Here is a 20,250-nt window from a genome sequence, read left to right on the forward strand (position 1 = left end):
CACTTAAATGGCTGGATTTACGAAAAAAATGTAGGAAATCTTTCTTGAAGAGCGATAAATTTCCTACAAGAAAGTTTATAGTGCTTAACTTTAAGTCGAGTTGATAGAAATTATAAAATTTCAAACAAAAACGCAAATTTTTTTTAACGAATCAAACTTTGACCTTCAATATTTGACTTCATATCTTTAACAGTTAAACTCACGAGAAAAACATAAGAGACTATTTTTGAAGAGCGGAAAATATCCGACAAACCAATGTATTAGTTATTGTTGTGCACTTATTTTTAAGCTAGTACTAAAATTTTTCTCATTGTACTAAAATGAAAATGTATCATTACTTAGGCAGGGTTAAATGGCATTAGAATTAACTTTTTTATTTTTTTTTTATCACTTTTGGATCACAAATAAATGATTCATACCATGGCCAAGTAAAGAAATCTAATTCGGTTAATAAGAGACACCCTCATGTGTATATACCAGGTGCACACACCGTATAGTATACAGTACAGTTCTATATTCGGATTTATGAGACCACATGTTTTTGACAGTTATATCGTGTGATTTGTAAGTCATATCAAGTTATTTCAATAGAAAATATGGAAGAAACCTCGGAACCATCTTTAAAATGTACATTTTGTAAAAAATCTCATGATAAATTAATACTATTTTCAAAAGAGACGTTCAAAAAGTGCCAAAATATTTTAAAACTAAGACGATGATGAAGATGATTAAGAGACAATCAAATAATTTCATTAATTCATAATGATTAATTATTTTTTTTTACTAAAATTATTACAATTGATATCTTTTTTAAAATAAAATAAAAATGATTCTTTTTAAAAGACAATCGCTCCGAAAAAATTCATTTTTTCCTATATATCTGTGTTATATCTGGCGCCGTATTTATTGAAGTGGCCTCTTTGCCGCGCTCGCTGTAAAGTGCAGCGTTAACAATTCTAGGGATAGCAACTTCGGCCAACACATCGTTGCAAGTCGTCAACGTTTCCTCCAATCAGGGAATTACACTTGACTGTATTCTAAATTCATCCAATTATGTATACTAAATTATTCCCTCTAGAACCGCGAACCGAGGTGATAAAAACAACGAACACCAAGGTGCGGCAACCTATGACGCTTGAGAAGTTAATGTATCTTCCTTCCTGGCCCGCGTGAGTTCTAAACCTTGGTACGTTTAAGCAACCCGATTTTTCTATTTTCTATTTCTCTTAAACCGATTAGTTCATTTTCATTTATAAAATCTAAACAGTCAAGTAGACTATAAAATCTCATGGGAAGATCGTCTCGATATTGCACTCGAGTAGGCGTGGCAAGTTGCTTGTTACTGTTAGATTTATATTTATTTTCCAAAATAGTCTTTTAAATTATACTTTTCTTTCCGAAAATCACCACACGGCGTGGGTGATTTTTATAATAAATGTTAAGTGTATAAATAGCAACTCTCGTCCGAGTGAATTGCTGGAGTCGGAGATTCAGATTGAACTCGTATGAGCTAAAACTCAATAAATTCAAAGCGTAAAACCATAAGTTAAATTTAATAGTTAAGTGTAAATCCCAGAGATTTAAGTTAAAAAAAAGAATCTTAGTGTTAAGAACAAATTTAACATCTTGTGAACTGAGTACGGCGAGCCTATAGGGAAATATTTCAATAAACATCTATCATTGGGAAAACCTGAATATTAGATTATTTCTAATATTAAGAACCACATCCTTTCTTGCTGGACCAAATCATCTTTCAGTCAGAGATCATCAGAAGCCGTTCACAGAAGTTGCAGTCCAAAGACAAACTTAGAAGTAAGCAGCGAACAACGTAAGGTATGTGCAATTACCAAATTCTTTAACGTATTGCATCCAAATTCTGCATCGAAACTACAGAGAGGCCCCTGCGGGGTTTATCGTTCGAGTTCTCACAATAAAAATAAAGCCCAGAGTTAATCCTCTAAGAAAATCACCCTGTTCGCCCGATGCCTCCCACTTGAGGTCCACACGACCATTTCCAATAATGAATTATTATTAATTAATTAAATCCGGACATAACATCTGTAATATACATAATTACTTTTAAAATGATTATTATTTCAATCAAAAATTTCATCTTATTCAAATAGATATGCAAAAATATGAAATGAAAAGCAGTAAGTATTTTTCAAATATTGAAATAGTTTGCTCTGAACCGCATAGACATAGTGCTCTCGCGCTCATACTCATAGTTGAGTAATTTTTGTGTTTAGGCGTTTTTTGGTCATTACAATTTGTCTGACTGATTGAATATAACTTTGTAATATTTATCTTAATAACATATATAAAAATCAGACATTTAAAAATAAATTAAATTCATTCATTTTATGTAGAGCTTTAAAGCGTCTGACAAAAGATCTGACCCATGGAAAGCGTCTGACTTTTTTGATATTACTTCAGAGTAATATTCTACAAAATATATATAAAAATCAGTCATCAAAATTTCAGTTAACTAACTCTGATTTTTAGCTACCTTTCTCACCTGGTACCTGCGCAGTTGTCACCGAGTCAACTCCACAAACGTATAGGTATTAAAAACTACATGAGAGACTACTTAGAACCGAAATTTCTATGCTTTAGAAAATAAGTTGTATATTATCGCTCTGGGATCTTGGACTACATCAAAATTGATCCATTCGTTTAAGAGATATCGTTAACAACGAAATTTAAAAAAAGGGATCTTTTTAAAGAATGCCACCGCTGCACTAAATGCTACGTCAAATGTCAAAATCGGTTTATTAGTTCAAAAGATATTGGTGATAAAATATTTCAAAAATAAGAATTGTCATCATTTTCCCAGGATAACTCACTATATAAGTTATCAAATGTACCCGAAATTGAACCAAGTCTATTAGTTTACAGTCTCTTTCGGATAGTACAGAATTTATTGCAATCATTTCGTTAGTTTAAGTGATATTATCCAAAAAATATAAGAAAAATCACTGTTTTTTACGCTTTTTTCGGATATTTTATATATTAACTCTCTGATTTGATCCAAAACTCATCGAAGTCTCTTTTCAAATCAGACTTCAGTCTGAATTTATTGATTTGATTGAGTAAAATGTGAACAAATCTTTAGAAACTGTTTATTGAAACTGAAAGAGCTCAACAACACAAACATATTGCTGAGCTCATCGAGCTCGAATAAGTATTTTCACAAAAGTGTTTTCGAGCTGTCTGAGCTTGAAAACTGCGGAACGTTTCGGGGCTAGCCTGCAGGGTCAGCCGGCTTAACTTTTTTTTTTTTTTTTTTTTTTTTTTTTTTTTTTTTTAATAAGCCGAAATCGTGGAGGAAGTGAGCGTACTTTTTCTCAAAGCGGGTGTCTTCAGAGTGGTACAACTTACGTTGTAATGAAGATTTTTACTTGAAATTTCTTTTACAAACTTTTAAAATATTAATAAATAAATTGTAAAAAATTCAGAGTTCTATCTTTTCATTGGTCACTAAAAAAAAATTTCCGAGAAAGACTTCAAAAACAAACCATCATAAGCAGAAACCCCCTTAATTATGCCGCTTTAATTAAAAGATTTCTCTGTACATTTGACGCCTGCCAATCTTGGGGCAATTGGGACCCCTCTGATTGGAAAGCCCACTCGAAAATAGTATTTAAAAATAACAGTCATCGACCAGGTTTATAGGATGTAACAAGTCTATTTTATTCTATTGCATGATAATTAGAATTTTTTAGAATCACTGGGAAGAACGCCTTTAATCTAAGATGCGAAATCCCTATGCTGCTTAAAAAATCCTAGCTCAACTTAAATTAATCAATCAATACTGGTTTAACCCATCTATAGAAACCGTATCCACTTGTAAATTCTTATACAAAAAACTCTGCCTAAGCTGCAATCACAGTGTACGAAACCTTCGATCCCGTCTTATTCAGATGTCCTGCCTATAATCAATTCAGACACAATTATCTATTTTATCAAACTTTGGCTTAGCTGACTATAGTCTTAAGCACCAGGGACCCCAGAGGTATCTATGACATCACGAACTACACTTTAACAGGCTTACAGACAAGTGCAGACGTAAGCAAGAACAGCTGACCTTAGCTGCTTTGAAATGTTTTATTTCATCTCGGTCCTACCTTAGATTATGCATTTGCTTTCTTTCTTGTAATTCTTACTAGATTTCATTCTTTAAGATGAGCATTATCGCTGAATACTGTGCATCACCTTACTTAATCTAAATTCGTGTATACATGCGGTAAGAAATCCTAATCTTCTTTCTAGAATCATGTAAATTTAAATAAAAAAAAATATGTATTAGTTTAGTTTATCTGTGAGTAATTCATTTAATAGTAATTAGAACAGCTGTGATGAATTCATCAGGTGCTGGTGAAGACAGAATTGCAGAGGGTAGAACTAGAAGTTGACGCTAGGTTCCAGTGGAATTGTCAAACGTTGGGCGTAAGGAAAGGCTGCGATAGGAGTCATTGATCTGAAAGTGAATGAACAGTTCTCAGAGATCCACGGCTGCGATGAGAGTCGTGATCCTGAGACAGAGTGATTAGTACTCAGGTAACTATGACTGCGATGGGAGTGATGGGTCTTGGACAGAGTACTCTGAGAGAGGAAAGATACGGGCACGATCTTCCTGTTCTCCCATGAAGATAGCAAGAGAGCGAGCATGAAAATAAGACCAGAAGTATGGGAACTGTTGGCTGAGCAATAGATGAAGCTTCGACTCTACCCTGAGAAAGCATAGTTAATGTGAGTTACGTAACAACTTGCTAATTATAATGAATAATAGCAAGTTTAGATAGAATTAGTCAGAATATCCTTATTATTTGTAAAAATTCTGCCTAAACTTTCTAATTTTTACAACTCGTCCTTCAAGCCAGACAACCTAAAAACCCTTTTTTTACGACTTCGCAGCACTCGCTGGGGCCATAAACCATGGGCTCAACGCAGCGCTTGAACGAGACGTCGACATCTGGAACGTCTCAACTCTCTCCTATCTTAAGTTTTTTTTTTTTATATAAACTTTTCTTGCAGTTGCAAAGAACATTCAACCAATAATTTCGTTGTTTCGAACTAGAATATTCTGGATTTTTTCAACGGAAAAATACTCAAGTACAGTCGAGTCCTTTTTTTGTTATATATAATTCTTCAACCTCCGAGTCCTGAAACCCAGGTCAACGAAGTCAGTTCCTTCTGATCCGTCGTAGTTAACAGTTCTTGGTTTCCAATCTCCCAGTATTAATATTTCTCCTAAGTTATCTCATTAATCTTCTCTGTTGCGTTATCATCAACTCAGTGCTAAGTGATTCACTCTCAAATAGCGATCTTTGCAATCGTCTCGTTCCTGGTTGCAATTTAATCCAGCAGATCCAGATATTTCTTTTCTTCGACTGGTAACAATTATCAGCTATCATCAGCTATCTTCACTCCCGATACGCGGCAGCACGCAGCTAAGAATTCGACAGTGGGAGCTTACACCGGGCAATTTGTAGTCGAAGGGCTTGCTATTATTCATTATAATTAGCAAGTTGGTACGTAACTCACATTAACTATGCCTTCTCTGGGTAGAGTCAAAGCTACTTCTATTGCTCAGCCAGTAGTTCCCATAGTGCTGGTCTTATTTTCATGTTCCGCTCTTTTGCTATCCTCATGGGAGATCAGGAAGATCATGCACATATCTTTCCTCTCTCAGAATACCCTGTCTAAGACCCATGACTCCCATCGCAGTCATGGATACCTGAGAGCTATTTACTCTGTCTCAAGATCACGACTCCTATCGCAGTCGTGGATCCCTGAAAACTGTTCACTCATTCTTAGATCAATGGATCCCATCGCAGTCGTGGATCCCTGAGAACTGTTCATTCACTCTCAGATCAATGATTCCTATCGCATTCTCTCCTTACGCCTAATGTTTGATAATTTCACTGAGATCTAAAGTGATTTATAGATATTCGAGAGTCTGCAAATTCGAGAGTACGAGCACACGAGTACGAGCAAACGAGCCAAACAGACTTCGAAGCAGATTTGGCAACGTGCACTCTCGTCAGGAAGAAACGTTGCGTGAGCCAGATCCAGTTGCAAACCAGCGTCAACTTCTAGTTCTACCCTCTGCAACTCTGTTTTCACTAGCACCTGATAAATTCATCACAGCTGTACTAATTATTATTGAATAAATAAATCACAGATAAACTAAACATTTGGTCCTTCGAGCCGGATCTGGTGATTAGAAAACATGAGGGTTTAACATGTCAGAGAGCTCTGCTGCGGTTCAAAAGAATGCCAAACTCATCACTCCATCAGAGCCCCATCACTCCTGAAGATCTCGATCAAGCGAGAATATTTTGGCTCAAGTTCACCCAGAAAATTCACTTCTCGGTAGAAATCAGGATGCTAAAAGATGGATATCAGGTACCAAAGTCTAATCCGCTGACACGACTGGATACGCTTGGAATTCTCCGAGCTGGAGGTAGGCTGCAGTACTCACATCTCACTTCAGATGCCAAACATCCAGCCATACTGCTGAAACACGCAAAGCTCACAACGTTAATAATTCAGGATGTACATCACCGGATGCTGCATGGTGGCACTCAGCTCACCTAGTCCTTTACGCGCAGCACTTATTGGATCCTTGGTGGCCGTGCGCCTGTGCGATCAGACATATTAACGTGTGTCCGTTGCGCTCGCTACCGTCAACAGCGAGCACAGCAGATAATAGGAATACTATCAGCCACCAGAGTTCCACAATCAAAGGCTGTCTACCACTCAGGCGTTGATTATACTAGACCTTTCATCATAAAAACCTGGAAAGCAAGAGCAGCTAAAACTTAGAAGGGATGGCTGGCACTGTTCGTATGCCTCGCCACCTCTGCCCTGCACCTCGAACTGGTCAGTGACTACTCTGCAGACGCCTTGATAACCGCATTCAGGCGCTTTATCGCCAGACGTGGTCGATGCGTCAACCTGTACTGTGACTGTGGAACAAATTTCAAAAGAGCAGATGCAGAGATGTCGGAGTTACTCACTGCAGCCACGGAGGAGTCCACTGTACTTACCAACTCACTTGCCAACTCAGGGACTAAGTGGCATTTCAACCCACCTGCTGCACCACATTTTGGAGGTCAATGGGAGGCCGGAGTTGAATCGGTAAAACACCATCTACGCCGCGTCATTGGCGAACAACTGCTCACTTTTGAGGAAATGACGACATTGTTGACTCAGATTGAAGCAATTCTGAATACAAGGCCGCTCTGTGAGATTACTGAAGACCCAGATGATCTCACCATGTTAACTCCAGGGCACTTTCTCATCGTTGAGGCGCCTTATCTGCTGCCTGAGCCCATGCTAGAGGGAGAACAGATCAACCGCCTATCACTATACTAGCTTATTCGGCAGATGACGGAAAGATTATGGTCACAGTGGTCACCTTCATGCATCCAACGATACCAGGCCATTAATAAGTGGAAACAAAAATCAACAAAGCTCAAGCCAGGGCATATGGTCTTGGTTGTCGACGAACAGTATCCACCCGCCAAGTGGCCGTTGGATCGAATCATCGAGGTCTATCCTGGCACAGACGGACACATCAAGGTTGTCACCGTCCGAACACAAACTACTACCTTGAATAGACCGATTGTCAAGGTCTGCCCGCTATCAATCAACGAAGACATCATATAAGTTATTCGTTACTGGAGTAACGAATGACGGGCGGGGAATGTTGGAATAATCCAACAGTATTAACTATATTTGATGCTAAAAATAGACAGTAATTTTCTTTATAAAAGATGATCTTTATATTTATTTACATGTACATATTCCAACAATATTAATATTATTATTTTTATACATTTGATAACGGTTTTATAATTTATAATACAAATGTATTTTAGAGTGCGTCATTCCGGAGCAAGATTTTTTTTTCAGTGCATGTGGAAAAATCATAGTTCAATACAAAAAAAAAAAATTTCGTGCAAGAAAAAAAATTCTACGACGATTACAGACCTAGCTAATTGAAAAATTCGATTTTCACATTTAAATAACATGGAAAACATTGTTTTTTTAGCTTTAAGTATTATTAAATCTTTAACGACTCAATAGATCGAATAGACTAATTTATTTTTTTGTAGGAAATTGAACGCTCTACAAAACAGGTTTCTTATCATTTTTTGATAAATCCACCTGTTCAAAAGTTATTAAAGCTCGAAGTGAATTTCGAGATCTTTTTACTTTTCCGGTGAAACTATCAGATTAATCACAAAATGTTATGAGGTCTTTTTTGTTGACAATTTCATTTTCTACAAATTATTGTTTGTAAAGTTGTTTTAAATTCCGCATTGTTTTCCAGTTATCACCATTAACGTCGAGCTCTCGAAATCGATCAGAGCCACTTTCTTGAGAGCTTAAAATTAAAATTAAAATAACTAGAAAACAATGCAAGATTTTAAAAAAACTTTACGAATAATCATTTCTAGAGAATAAAATTATCAACAAAAAAAACCAAATAACATTTTGTAATATGTTATGTCCGCCACTTAAATTTAAATAAATTATCCGGGATTCCTCCCTTTGGTAGCGATAGAAAAATTTAGACGAGCGGTTTGGAGGTTGCGGACAACAGTAAAGAATACAAGGAAGAGTGATCTCCCTATAATTTATGATTTATAGTAGATCTTTCGAAAAGTAAGAACACAAAACGTCTCCGAAGAGACTGGTGCTCTTGTGTTGAACCTGTTATGTTATGAAAGAGTCGAATGTAAATCTTTCACCTACCTTTCGATGTTTCTTTCTTTTAGACACGGCAGGTTAGATCCCTCCAGAACGTTGCAGCTCACTCTGTTTCCTCCTGTAGGATTCGGTTGGATGGGTGCGGCTGTGATAGTAGGATGTGAACTTATGTGCTACTCTCAAATGAAACTCGAAAAGTTGAAATTATGATTTTTGTCTTTTTATTACTGATTTAGTTACAATTCACTTGTACACTGAATCTTTTCACAATTTTTAAACAATTGATATTTTTAACGGATATTAACGGATATTCATATAAGATTTTTATTTTATGTTTAATGCGTCCTTTTTACACACCCGAAAAGTGGTTTTATACGCAAAATAACAGCCCCAGATGGAATCGCAAATTAACGGGATTTGCGTCACTATTTCGATTGGACCGGATGTTTCTATCAATCTTTGAGGATTTTTAATATAGTCCTCCAGCTGAAGAGGAGAGCCCGTATACATTTTGTTGAGGCCAGGTAAACTCAACGGTTTCTTATGTATTTTGAACCAAGGATCACGAAAATTGGGTCCATTTTGTTGAGAGGTGGTGCAAACGATGTTAATAACAGTTTAATTGTTTGAATCGAAATAACTCCCGAACCGCTGGTTTGTTGAGGCAGTGTAAATGAAACAAAATGTTTAAAATGAAAACATACAAAAAAATGTATCGCGAGATATGACGAAAGAACGAGCGACGCGCTCGGACATCTGTCTCTCGCACGAATAGCTGCCTATCGCGCGCACTCTTACTCAGCCAAATCGCGTCAGATGCTTGATAGGTCGAAATTTTTCTAAGTTTTTTACACGAAAAATCAGAAAAAAAAATCGATAAAATGTCGATACAACCAAACGACAGTATTTTTCTAAAACAAATTTATAACAGATCGTCCGTTTTTTTTTTTTTTTGTTAACTAATGTTATAAACAAATGGTTTTTTTCAAAATCCATTTTGGCTTTGAAAAATCGATAAAATGTCGATACCACCAATCGACAGCATTTTTTCTGAAACGAATTTATAACAGATCGTCCAAAGACGTTTTTTTTTTGTTAACTAATGTTATAAACAAATTAATTCTGTTAAAATAGAAAAAAACCCTAAATCATATGCTGGAATGTAAAAAATTGAAAGATTTTGAAAAACCTGAGAGTGTCGTTATACCTCAAGAATTGGAAATAAATATCATCCCTACTGTTCATCCTTCTGATTATGAATATTCTTGTAACGATTTGCTTTAGATAATCTGTAGGATGAATTGGGCGTGAGGAGTCTCCCTTAACATCAACACCTTTAACTTTATTTGCAGCTCCTACAGAACAAAGCAAACAAACTATACCTTCTTGGGCGGCTTTCAATAGTTTATTAACAAAAGATTCACGTCGAACATAAATAGCCGGATATCTGCCAGTGTTACCGTTTGCAGTCACCGACTATTCAACTGTCTATACATCCTTGTGCAATTTTAATGATGTGTTATCACAATTAAAACAATCATGTCTTCCGGTATTTTGTGATAAAGGTGTATGTATTTTTGTGCATCATCTCAAATTTGAAAAATCTGATGAATTCGAAAATATTTTCATAATTCTAGGAACATTCCACATGGCCAAGGTTGGGTTGACGTGCATTGGAAAATTTTTAAAAGGGAGTGGAATATAAAACATTTTGATAGAAACGCAAACTTTTGGCCCAGGCGTTGTAGATCAAGTTCTAAATGGTTCCAACTATGCGCGGTCTTTTAAAGGCTTCACTATGATTGCTGAAGCTCCTCAGCGTTTGCAGATACAGGAATTTATGAAAGGTATGTCTACAGATGATTATAACTCAGAAATAGTAGGTTTCGATGTTTTAAAGGATTGCATTGTTGATGAAAGTCTTGATGAAGCTAGGTCTTTGTTTGAAAAATTAACAATGAACCATCGTAAATTTAAAACTGATTTTGAAGATTTCATAAAAAACAAGATGCTCTGAATCACCATTATTTTCGTACTGGAATAGAGTAATTGTAATGATTAATTTAGTAAAAGATTTAATTAGAGCTGATAGAACAGGGAATTGGGAACTACACATTAGCACAGATATAAAATTACAACCCTTATTTCATGTCTTTGACAGAACCAATTATGCACGCTGGTCATCAGTATATATCGCAGATATTATTAATTTAAAAAATACAAACCCACAAATATATAAAGCTTTTACAGAGGCATATTTTACGGTTAAGAAATCTATGACTCGATTTACGTCCATTGCTGTAAACCAAGGATTAGAATGCTCCATAAATCATTCTAGCAAAGACTCAGGAGGTGTTATAGTCTCCACTGCTCAAAAAGGGTATGTAACAACATGGAACTTAGTATATCACGAAGAGCTCGATGTAAAAAATCTTTTTCGAAAGTTGACGTTCGTTAATGAAGATAACATCGAAAAATATTATCATATATTTTCTCATGCTTGCACTCTACAATCGGAAGTATTGGTATCAAATATTGTCAATTACATAGAAAAATTTACAAACCCATTTTTATTAGAAGAAAATAGTAGTTTACGAAACATAATATCACAGGAAAAAGTTAACGATAAAATATGCAATGATTTGGCCAAACTTTGGAATGTCGGTTGCGTTAATTTTGAAAAGTTTTTTTCTGATCGTCTCCTGCTCAAGAAAGAACCTTTGTCACATTTTATCAAAAAATTCCAATTAAATACTATGGATGTAAAAGTTGCTTCAATCAAAAAGTAATCGAAATCAACATCTGATTATAATAAAGACGTTCAAAAAATTTTAGCTCTTGCGACTGAGCGACAATTTCATAGAGATGTTCTGTTTTCGTACGAGTTATCAAAGCAAAATATATTGTTTGAGGATGATGGTTCAATGAAGGCTGTGGACAATTTCAAATTAATCGATGAGCTGGACGAAAAAGTTAAAAAAACATTCGATTCAACGACAATCAACAACACTTGTTTGATTTTGCGTGTACTAAATATGAGCACGAAAATAAAATTTAAAAATATTAAAACTTTTAAAGAATTTCGGGACTTATTTATAGATTTATTATTAGTAGAAATCAGAAGTCATAAAAACTGGAAACGCATTGATTTATTATTTGAGTCATTTACTCAAGAATTGCCTACGTCCTCTAAGGTGTAAGTATCGGATTCTATTTTAGTACAGTAATCTTAAAATAATTGATAATATCACAACATTTGTTTAAAATTAATAACAGATGATTTTCAAATCATTTTTATACATGAAATTTATGTTATAGATATGAGGAGTCAACTATTGAGATTCATGGCATAAATGAAATAAAAATTTTATCAATATGGATTCAAACCATTTGAAAGACGTACCCGAACTTAGAATTTGTCTATAGTCACCAAGATGATGGTCTTGGACAATCAACAGAGTTAAGCAAAGCAAATAACTTGAGCTGTTTGCGGAACTGCCCATCTTGCGACATGAACAATGTTGCTATTGTGCACATTGATCATGCTATAAAAGAAGGGCATTCTTTAATAAAAGTATCTTTTGCAAATTGAGATTTGTTAGCTGTAATTATGTACTTTTGGCAAAATTTCGAGACATTCGGTTCAAAGTTAAGTGAAAATATTACTGTTTAGTTTTTTTTTTTTTGCAGAATAAACGAATATTCTAAAATAACTGCTACATTTCTCTGCGTTTTCAGAAATTATTAATGGAGTACATTCATGGTACAAAAACAAAACTTATTAGTATAGACACACTAGTGCAGCACTATCGTTATGGTTTTTGTCGCGTGTTGTCAGCTCTCCATTTTTTAACGGCTCATCGTATACTAGCAAAATAGGAACTAAGCTGAAAGCTATCGAAGCGAATGCAACTTTATACCTTGAAGACTTCATTACTGGTAAGTAAACATCTGATAAATAAAATATGAATTAGATCGTAAATATAGAATTTTAACAATAAATATTCGTTGATTGCAGATGACAATACGAGTGGGGAACAATATTTTGTAAAAAAAAGCAGAAAAATATTTAATTCAAGTTTTAAAAAATAAAAGCCCGTGTGAAAATTTCAACGAATTAAGAAATTATGAATACTCGACAGGGAAAATAACAGTTATAGCGGAATTGCCACCAACAAGTGAGCCGATTGCATATCACATTTTACGTGCTTTTTATGTTACTCGATACAAAATTTCACTTTTTAAATCGACAACAAAAAACCTTGATCCTGTGGAATTTGGATATACACGTGATAATACTTCAAGAACATTACTTCCTAAAAAAAGTAGTGTCACTATATCCACCATCGTACGAGTTACCTCCTCCATGTAGTTGCCCAAAATGTAAAAGAAACTGCAACTGTAAAAATAACAATATGTTATGCTATTGTTTTTGTTCCTGCGTTAGAAAAGAAACTTGTGAGAATTTCATATTCGTATGATTAATTTTATTAATCATATTGTCGTTGTAATTTGAATCGTTTGCTAATAAATTCATTAATTTATGTATTTATTTATTTAATTGGTCGTAGGACAAAGTCCTCTAGTGACCATAAGGAAATATAAGTATAAATACAAAGTGTACATTATAATAATAGCATATAATTGAATAATTTGTTCAGATATCCGGTCTTCCGTTTTTATGTAACTATGTGTATTAAAAAATGTATAATGAAATATATTTTTGTTATATATTTCACTATATACATTCGAAATGTATAGCAAAATATATTATTGTAATATAATATAAAATATATTCCAACCATATATAGTAAAATCAAAAGACACGGTCGTGTCTCAGGCCAACTATGCATTGAATCGTTCGAGAGCGCGATCATTTTGACAACTGCGTATCTGTACCTGAGTGAAAAATTTATAGGATGTTCATTTTATTGTTTAGTATTATTTTTTTTTTTTTATGTATGAAATTGTCAGATCTGCATTAAGAAATAATAATGATTTTGTGTATGTTCAATTAGCTATTTATATTATTTTATTCACGTTACCAATAATATATTTTTGTTGTTAAGACAAAAATAGCATAAGTATTTATAGTTTAATTAAACATTTCATTAGTTTTAGAGTACGAAACATGTTTTAATCGTCTAGAGAAAAAAACATTTATACTTACATCTAGCAAAACAAAGTAAGTCGGCGAATTTTTAGTTATAAGTTATGATTTGTCTTCAGTTTGAATAATACTGTCAAAGAAAAATGTGGAAATAATTTTAAAACATATATACTTATACTATTTAAACAAAAAACAATTTATTTTTTTTAAATTCTAATTTTTATATTATACTTTTGTATGAATAAAGAAAATACATTTAACTATATTATATGCCATATATGAAAGAATATATATATTAGAGTGCTTTTAATTTTTCGAACATTATTTGTTTTCTTAGCCTATATGAAAATTTTATTGTAGACGGAAAAAAAAAATTCCTGAAATTTTTAGCCCTTCATTCTAAAAAATTGCGATCTATTTTTAAAGTTTTCCCATTTATAAAACATGGCAACGATATCATATTTTCTAAAAAGAATTCCTTCACATGTCTACAGACAATTTTTGAGCAATCAACTCGCTATTGGGCTCGTTTTATAGGGCCCGTGATCTTTAAAATTGCTTTTAGAGACAAAGATGCATTTACGACTATTCACAAGTCATGAGACTTCAAACTTCAAAAATTTTTTATTTACCAAAAAATCATAATTCATGGCTATTATTACTCCAGCTATCAATGTTCTAGACAAAATATCATAGAACTTTTGTCGTGTGTTAAATACTCTATAAGAAATACCTAAAACTATTCAATATGATCAACGTCATTGTTTATTTTTGTAAACTTTTCTCTTTTAAAGGGTTTTAGAATTTGTAACTTTAATTATATTCTCGTGACAAATCGAACTATCATACTTATCTTTTTTCAAATCAATTCAAAGACATTTTCTTCGACACTCATTGTTTTACGGTTAAAAAATAAATATTTTTAATTTCCAGCATTTGTCCAAAATGGACCAAACGTAAATATTTATTTTTTATTTTCTTTGTTTTTGAATGAAGGTTTCAGAAAAAAATACAAAAAAATTATTCAGAAGGTCCTTCTATTTTTTAACTTAATTTTTCTAACACAATTTTAATTATATCGATGATTACCATTTAAATTTATTGCTCTCATTTTTTTTTTTTAGATTTAAAAGTTTTCTGAGCACTTAGAAATTTTAAACATAGTGTCATGAGAAATAAGGCTAGTCGAAAAGAAATTTTTCAATTGGAAAAAAAATATAAATCGAAAAAACATCACTCTAAAAAAATTTGAGGAGCTGCAGAAAATGACGAAGTTCTATTGAAAAAAAAAAAAAAATCAAAAATCAAAGATGGTAAAAATCAAAAACTTTTTGATTTTTTCCAAAAACCTACTATAAAACAATGAAGATAAGTTGCAATAATTTTTTTTTTTCGGAAAGTGCATTTAAAAACAAAAATTTTGGAAAAAAAAATATCCCAATCAGTCGAATTTTGAAAAAGTTATAGCTATTTAAAATAAAAAAAAGCCATTTTTTTCAAAAATTTATAACTTTTCTTTAGTTCGGTGAAAAAATTTGTAAAAATTATTAGAAACGTCTTTAATGGGGTAGAAAAAGAGAAAAATTTTTCAGCCAAATCCAAAAAGGTCGGGTTCAAAAGTGGTCGGTTTGGCGTTGAATGACCCATATATATATATATATATATATATATATATATATATATATATATATATATATATATACATATATATGTATATATTTTAACATGATGAAAAATTCAACATCGACTCGTGGTTTGAATTTATTTGACATAATCAATAGTTACTGGATGTGTAATTCCTAGTGACATCTAGAATCGAAAATTTCAACTTAGACCAAGCAATCGAGGCCGGATGGATTGAAACGAGAAATCCGGGATAGATGCCGTACTGAACGGCCACGTTTTGGTATTTGAACAATTCGTCTCGACCAAAAGAACAATTTCGATTCCGATTTTTGAACAATTCGATATATGCCGTAACGAACAATTCGAGTTTCGATCAACGACCCGTTAAATTAATTGATAGTGAACTGATTCAGAGTGAACACTAATCGCCTTTCGTGAACAAGCCGAAGCCTCGGCACGAGAACTGAGCATGTATACGACCGACTGATTTTGTGTATTGAACAAGTCAAACGCGTTTTGGGTAAATAATAATTAATGTAATAATTAATTACGTGCAATAATTATGTGATAGTGAAATTACGCGTTAAAAAAATTGAATATTATTATTTTATTTTATTTCATTCGAGTATTTCTGAGAATTGCGGATTATCTCTTTCTCATTCGTTGCAGCAGCCGAGTCTTGCCCTGTAAAATACTCTGACGTCACCGGTCGAGTATTTCGTTAAGAACTACGTCGTATCTGCGTTTGTGAAATAAAATAAGTGTATTTCTATTTCGACAAATGTCTTTTTTTTTGGAGCAATGAACTGACTGGTTTCAATCAACTACGTTTGTTTTCTAATTTTGTTTATATCGAGTCAAGCCGACCACGGCATTTAGTATAATTTTTTGTAACCGATAATTTGTGTGGAACCGACCAATTATTTTGTTTATGTAATATACGACTAATTTTGGAGTTACTTCTGATCAATCATTTATCGTAATCTTAAGTGCCTGACCTTTCCCCGATCCGCCACCCTAAGCCGACATTTTTTTGATAATTATTTATTTGGTGATTATAAAATCACCTGGCGCCCAACTGTAAAATTTTGACAAGGTGGTCAAATAGTAAGTGTACTCGGACTTCACTCCGGTAGATCCCCGGTGGTGAAAACCCGTTACAATATATATATATATATATATATATATATATATATATATATATATATATATATATGGGTCTTTTCATCTCAATTCAACGATATTGCGACAGTGACCCTTTTCGATTTATTTGATTTTTTGTGGAGCATTCAATTACCACAAGAAACGTATTCAAGTCTATTTTGATTATCTCGATTGTTTGAGAGTTATGAGACAAAAACCCGCTCATTCAAAAAACATCAAAAATTGTGATGATACACCTCTTAATATTAATATTAAGGGCTCAAATTTTCACAACAATTTTTTTTTGTCATCCAAAATAATATTTTAACAGTATCGTTAAAAAAAAAATAGTCGATGTTTCGGCCCAGTCAAATATATATATATATATATATATATATATATATATATATATAGTTAGATGCATGCATATTGCAGTTTGATGTATGTACACTGTAGTTGGTAGAATTTTTGTAGAACTATATTTCTTTTTCATAGTAGAAAGGGAAGAAAAACGTGTCCTTTGTTAATTACTAATGATGGTCAACCTCACTTTTTCTGTAACAACAGTCTTTCTCCTGTTAATTGTAGAACGAAACAGTAGTCTGGTGATTTTTCAAGCTCTTTTTTTTAATCAATTTTAATTTTTGAAAATTGTCGTGTTCAAGTTCATGAACCAGTGTGAATTATTACATTTTAACGGCAATTGAAGCATAATATTTTCCAAAAAAATTTCGATTTTAAACAAAAAAAAACTGCGGAGTTTAATATTCGACAGTTGCGATCATCATCGTCGAAAGCAACAACATTAACAAAGCACATCGCTCAACGTATCGAATCAACTTATAGTCGATCTTCTTACGTAGTAAGTACTATTGCTATGCCAAATTTTTTTATTTCTTTTTTTTCTCTCATTTCATTCATTCTATAATCTAAAATAAAATACAAACAAGGGTGTACAAATATTGGTCGAAACAGACTATTATACTTAATTCAAGATTAGAGTCAAATTAACAATGCAAAGAAAATTATTTTTTTACAAAGTAAAATGAGCAGTGACGGAAATATTTAATTATCGATTGCTCAACTCATTGTGCAGATTAGATCAACATAAAATACCATAACTTTTTTTTTCTTTTTTTTTTCATAAATTCGATATTAATAAATATAGACTGCAATGAAATTTAGCATGACAAAAAAAAAACAATCTTTCTTCCATAATAAATAATAAGAAAATTCGCATTTTTAGAAACTCGAGAGTTAAATATTAAGTGTACAAAAAAGTTCTACCCGTTTTTTGTCAAAAAAAAATATATTTAAAAATTTTAAATAAAATACAAATTTTAATCAAAATTACCACCATCAGCATCTACTACCCTTTGCCAACGCTCAGGCAACTGATGGATCCCACGGCGATAAAAGGCTTGATCTTTTGTCGAAATGAAATCATCTATTGTTTTTTGCATTTCGTTTTCATTTTGTAAGTGTTTGTCAGCCAAGTAATTTTGCAATGAACGGAATAGGTGAAAATCACACGGTGCAAGGTCTGGTGAATACGCCGGGTGCGGTAAAACTTCCCACTGTAAATCATTTATAGTGTGGTGGACGATTGAACTTCTATGAGGCCTGGCGTTATCATGCTGCAGTATCACTGGTCGAGGTTTTTGTCCCGCAAATCGTCTTTTACTGTTGATTTCATCTGCTAATTTTTTTAATTGACAACTGTAGCGTTCTCCAGTAACGGTTTCTCCTGGTTTGAGTAACTCATAATATAGCACGCCCCACTCATCCCACCAAATACAAAGCAATATTTTTTTCCCAAAAACATTACGTTTTGGTGTTGATGTCGTTGGTTGTCCTGGGCCTACCCAATGTTTTCGACGTTTAGGATTCTCATAGTAAACTCACTTTTCGTCCCCTGTTACAAGTTTCCACAAAAAACTTTTTTTTTTTTATGTCGTGAAAGCAACGACAGGCAGGTGTCAACTCGTCTCTCTCGTTGTTCTGGAATTAATTCATGAGGTACCCATTTTCCTTCTTTTTGAATCTTACCTAAAGCATGTAATCTTTCAGAAATAGCTTGTTGAGTAACGTTTAACTTTTTCGCAAGTTCTTGTTGTGTTTGTGCAGAATCTTGATTCAGTAATTCTTCCAATTTCTCGTCACTGATTGTTGAAGGTCTTCCAGAGCGTGGTTTATCATTTAAATTAAAATCTCCGTTTGTGAATTTCCGAAACCATCTTCGACAAGTACTGTCATCAATAACACTGTCACCATAAGTTGCACAGATTATTCTTTGAGCTTCAGCAGCACTTTTTCCTTGATGAAATTCACATAAAAGACAATGGCGGATATGCTCATTACTTACTTCCATTTTTAACTTAATAAAAAAATATATATATCGAAGATTAATATATTAAGAGTTTGATGAATTTAAAGAGTACAAACAGCTGTGCATGTACATATACGTATTCATAGCTAACCTATAAATAGCTGTTAGATAACTCCATCTTTGAAAAACGGGTAGAACTTTTTTGTACACCTGATAAAATCACTGAGAAAAGGTTATCTTCTGAGAAAAGATTTAAAAGACAAAATATTTTATTCAAAAACCATGATTTACTGCCAAATTAAATAAGTATTGAAGCTTCGTTATTGTAAAATATTTGATGTTTTTACGATGTTCGAAAAAAAAAATTAAAACGTCGATCTTTGTTTTTAAGGGAAATTTCGAATTTCTCTAATATCATATTTATGTAATTTTCAATTTAATTTTGAAAGTTTATGTTTAAAAATAGTAGTAACCCCCAAATTCCGGATTAATGTTATTATCGGCCTATAATTCTTTATGCGTTTTATTTATTGTTTCAATAAATTCAAATATTGTTTACATTTCAAGAATTGCAGACTTATCAAAAATAACAGTAAAGATATTATAATTGTAATACAACAGTTTGTTTCAACTTTCCACCATATGATTATCAGAATCTCTGAAAAATTAAATTACAAACTTCAAAATACATCGAGGTAGTACTGTAATTTATTACATTACCGTATTGAATTTCTTTTAATTTGAGTTATTAGCAAATAATAAAAGGAAATAAACAAAAAAACAAATTTTTGAAAAATTACAAAAGATGAGTGAATAAGATTCCTTTGTTAAATACATAAGACAGAACCCCAAGAAAAATGTAGAAGTTTAGTTGCATTTTATTGCATTTAGTTTTGTAAATAAAATCACATAAATCATTTTTATTTTTCTTTTAATGTGAGTAAGATAGCGATCGGTCTATGAAATTTGATTGGACCCGTTTAAGATCTAAGAGTCTGATAACGCACTTTGTTAAAGCTGCACTCAAAATAATGACAAGTAATGATAAAAGGATACTGTAGTGAATTTTTAATGTTGTAAAAGCTTGAAAATATTTGGAAATAGATTACGGTCGTTAGACAAATGAACGTTCAAAATTACTTAGAAAAAGTGACTCCAGCTTGAAACATACGGAACCGGTAGTATTTGCACACCCAAACCTATACACACGTCGCTTAACATGTACTGATAGAAAGATAAATTTGCGTTTAATAAGATTTGTTCATATATAAGAAATGGTCTATTAATAGACATGCTCGAATGTAAATAAATTAATAGC

General features: G+C 32.9%; 1 protein-coding gene across 1 annotated transcript; it reads left to right on the top strand.

Moving 5' to 3' along the window:
* The first annotated feature begins 7,008 nt into the window (after window positions 1-7,008).
* LOC103574199 (uncharacterized) lies at window positions 7,009-7,383 on the top strand. The gene has a single exon (XM_008553596.1). The coding sequence runs from the start codon at window positions 7,009-7,011 to the stop codon at window positions 7,381-7,383; it is 375 nt and encodes a 124-aa protein (XP_008551818.1).
* The last annotated feature ends 12,867 nt before the right edge of the window (window positions 7,384-20,250 follow it).

This window comes from Microplitis demolitor, chromosome 8 (assembly GCF_026212275.2).
Source record: "Microplitis demolitor isolate Queensland-Clemson2020A chromosome 8, iyMicDemo2.1a, whole genome shotgun sequence".
Classification (NCBI taxonomy): domain Eukaryota; kingdom Metazoa; phylum Arthropoda; class Insecta; order Hymenoptera; family Braconidae; genus Microplitis; species Microplitis demolitor.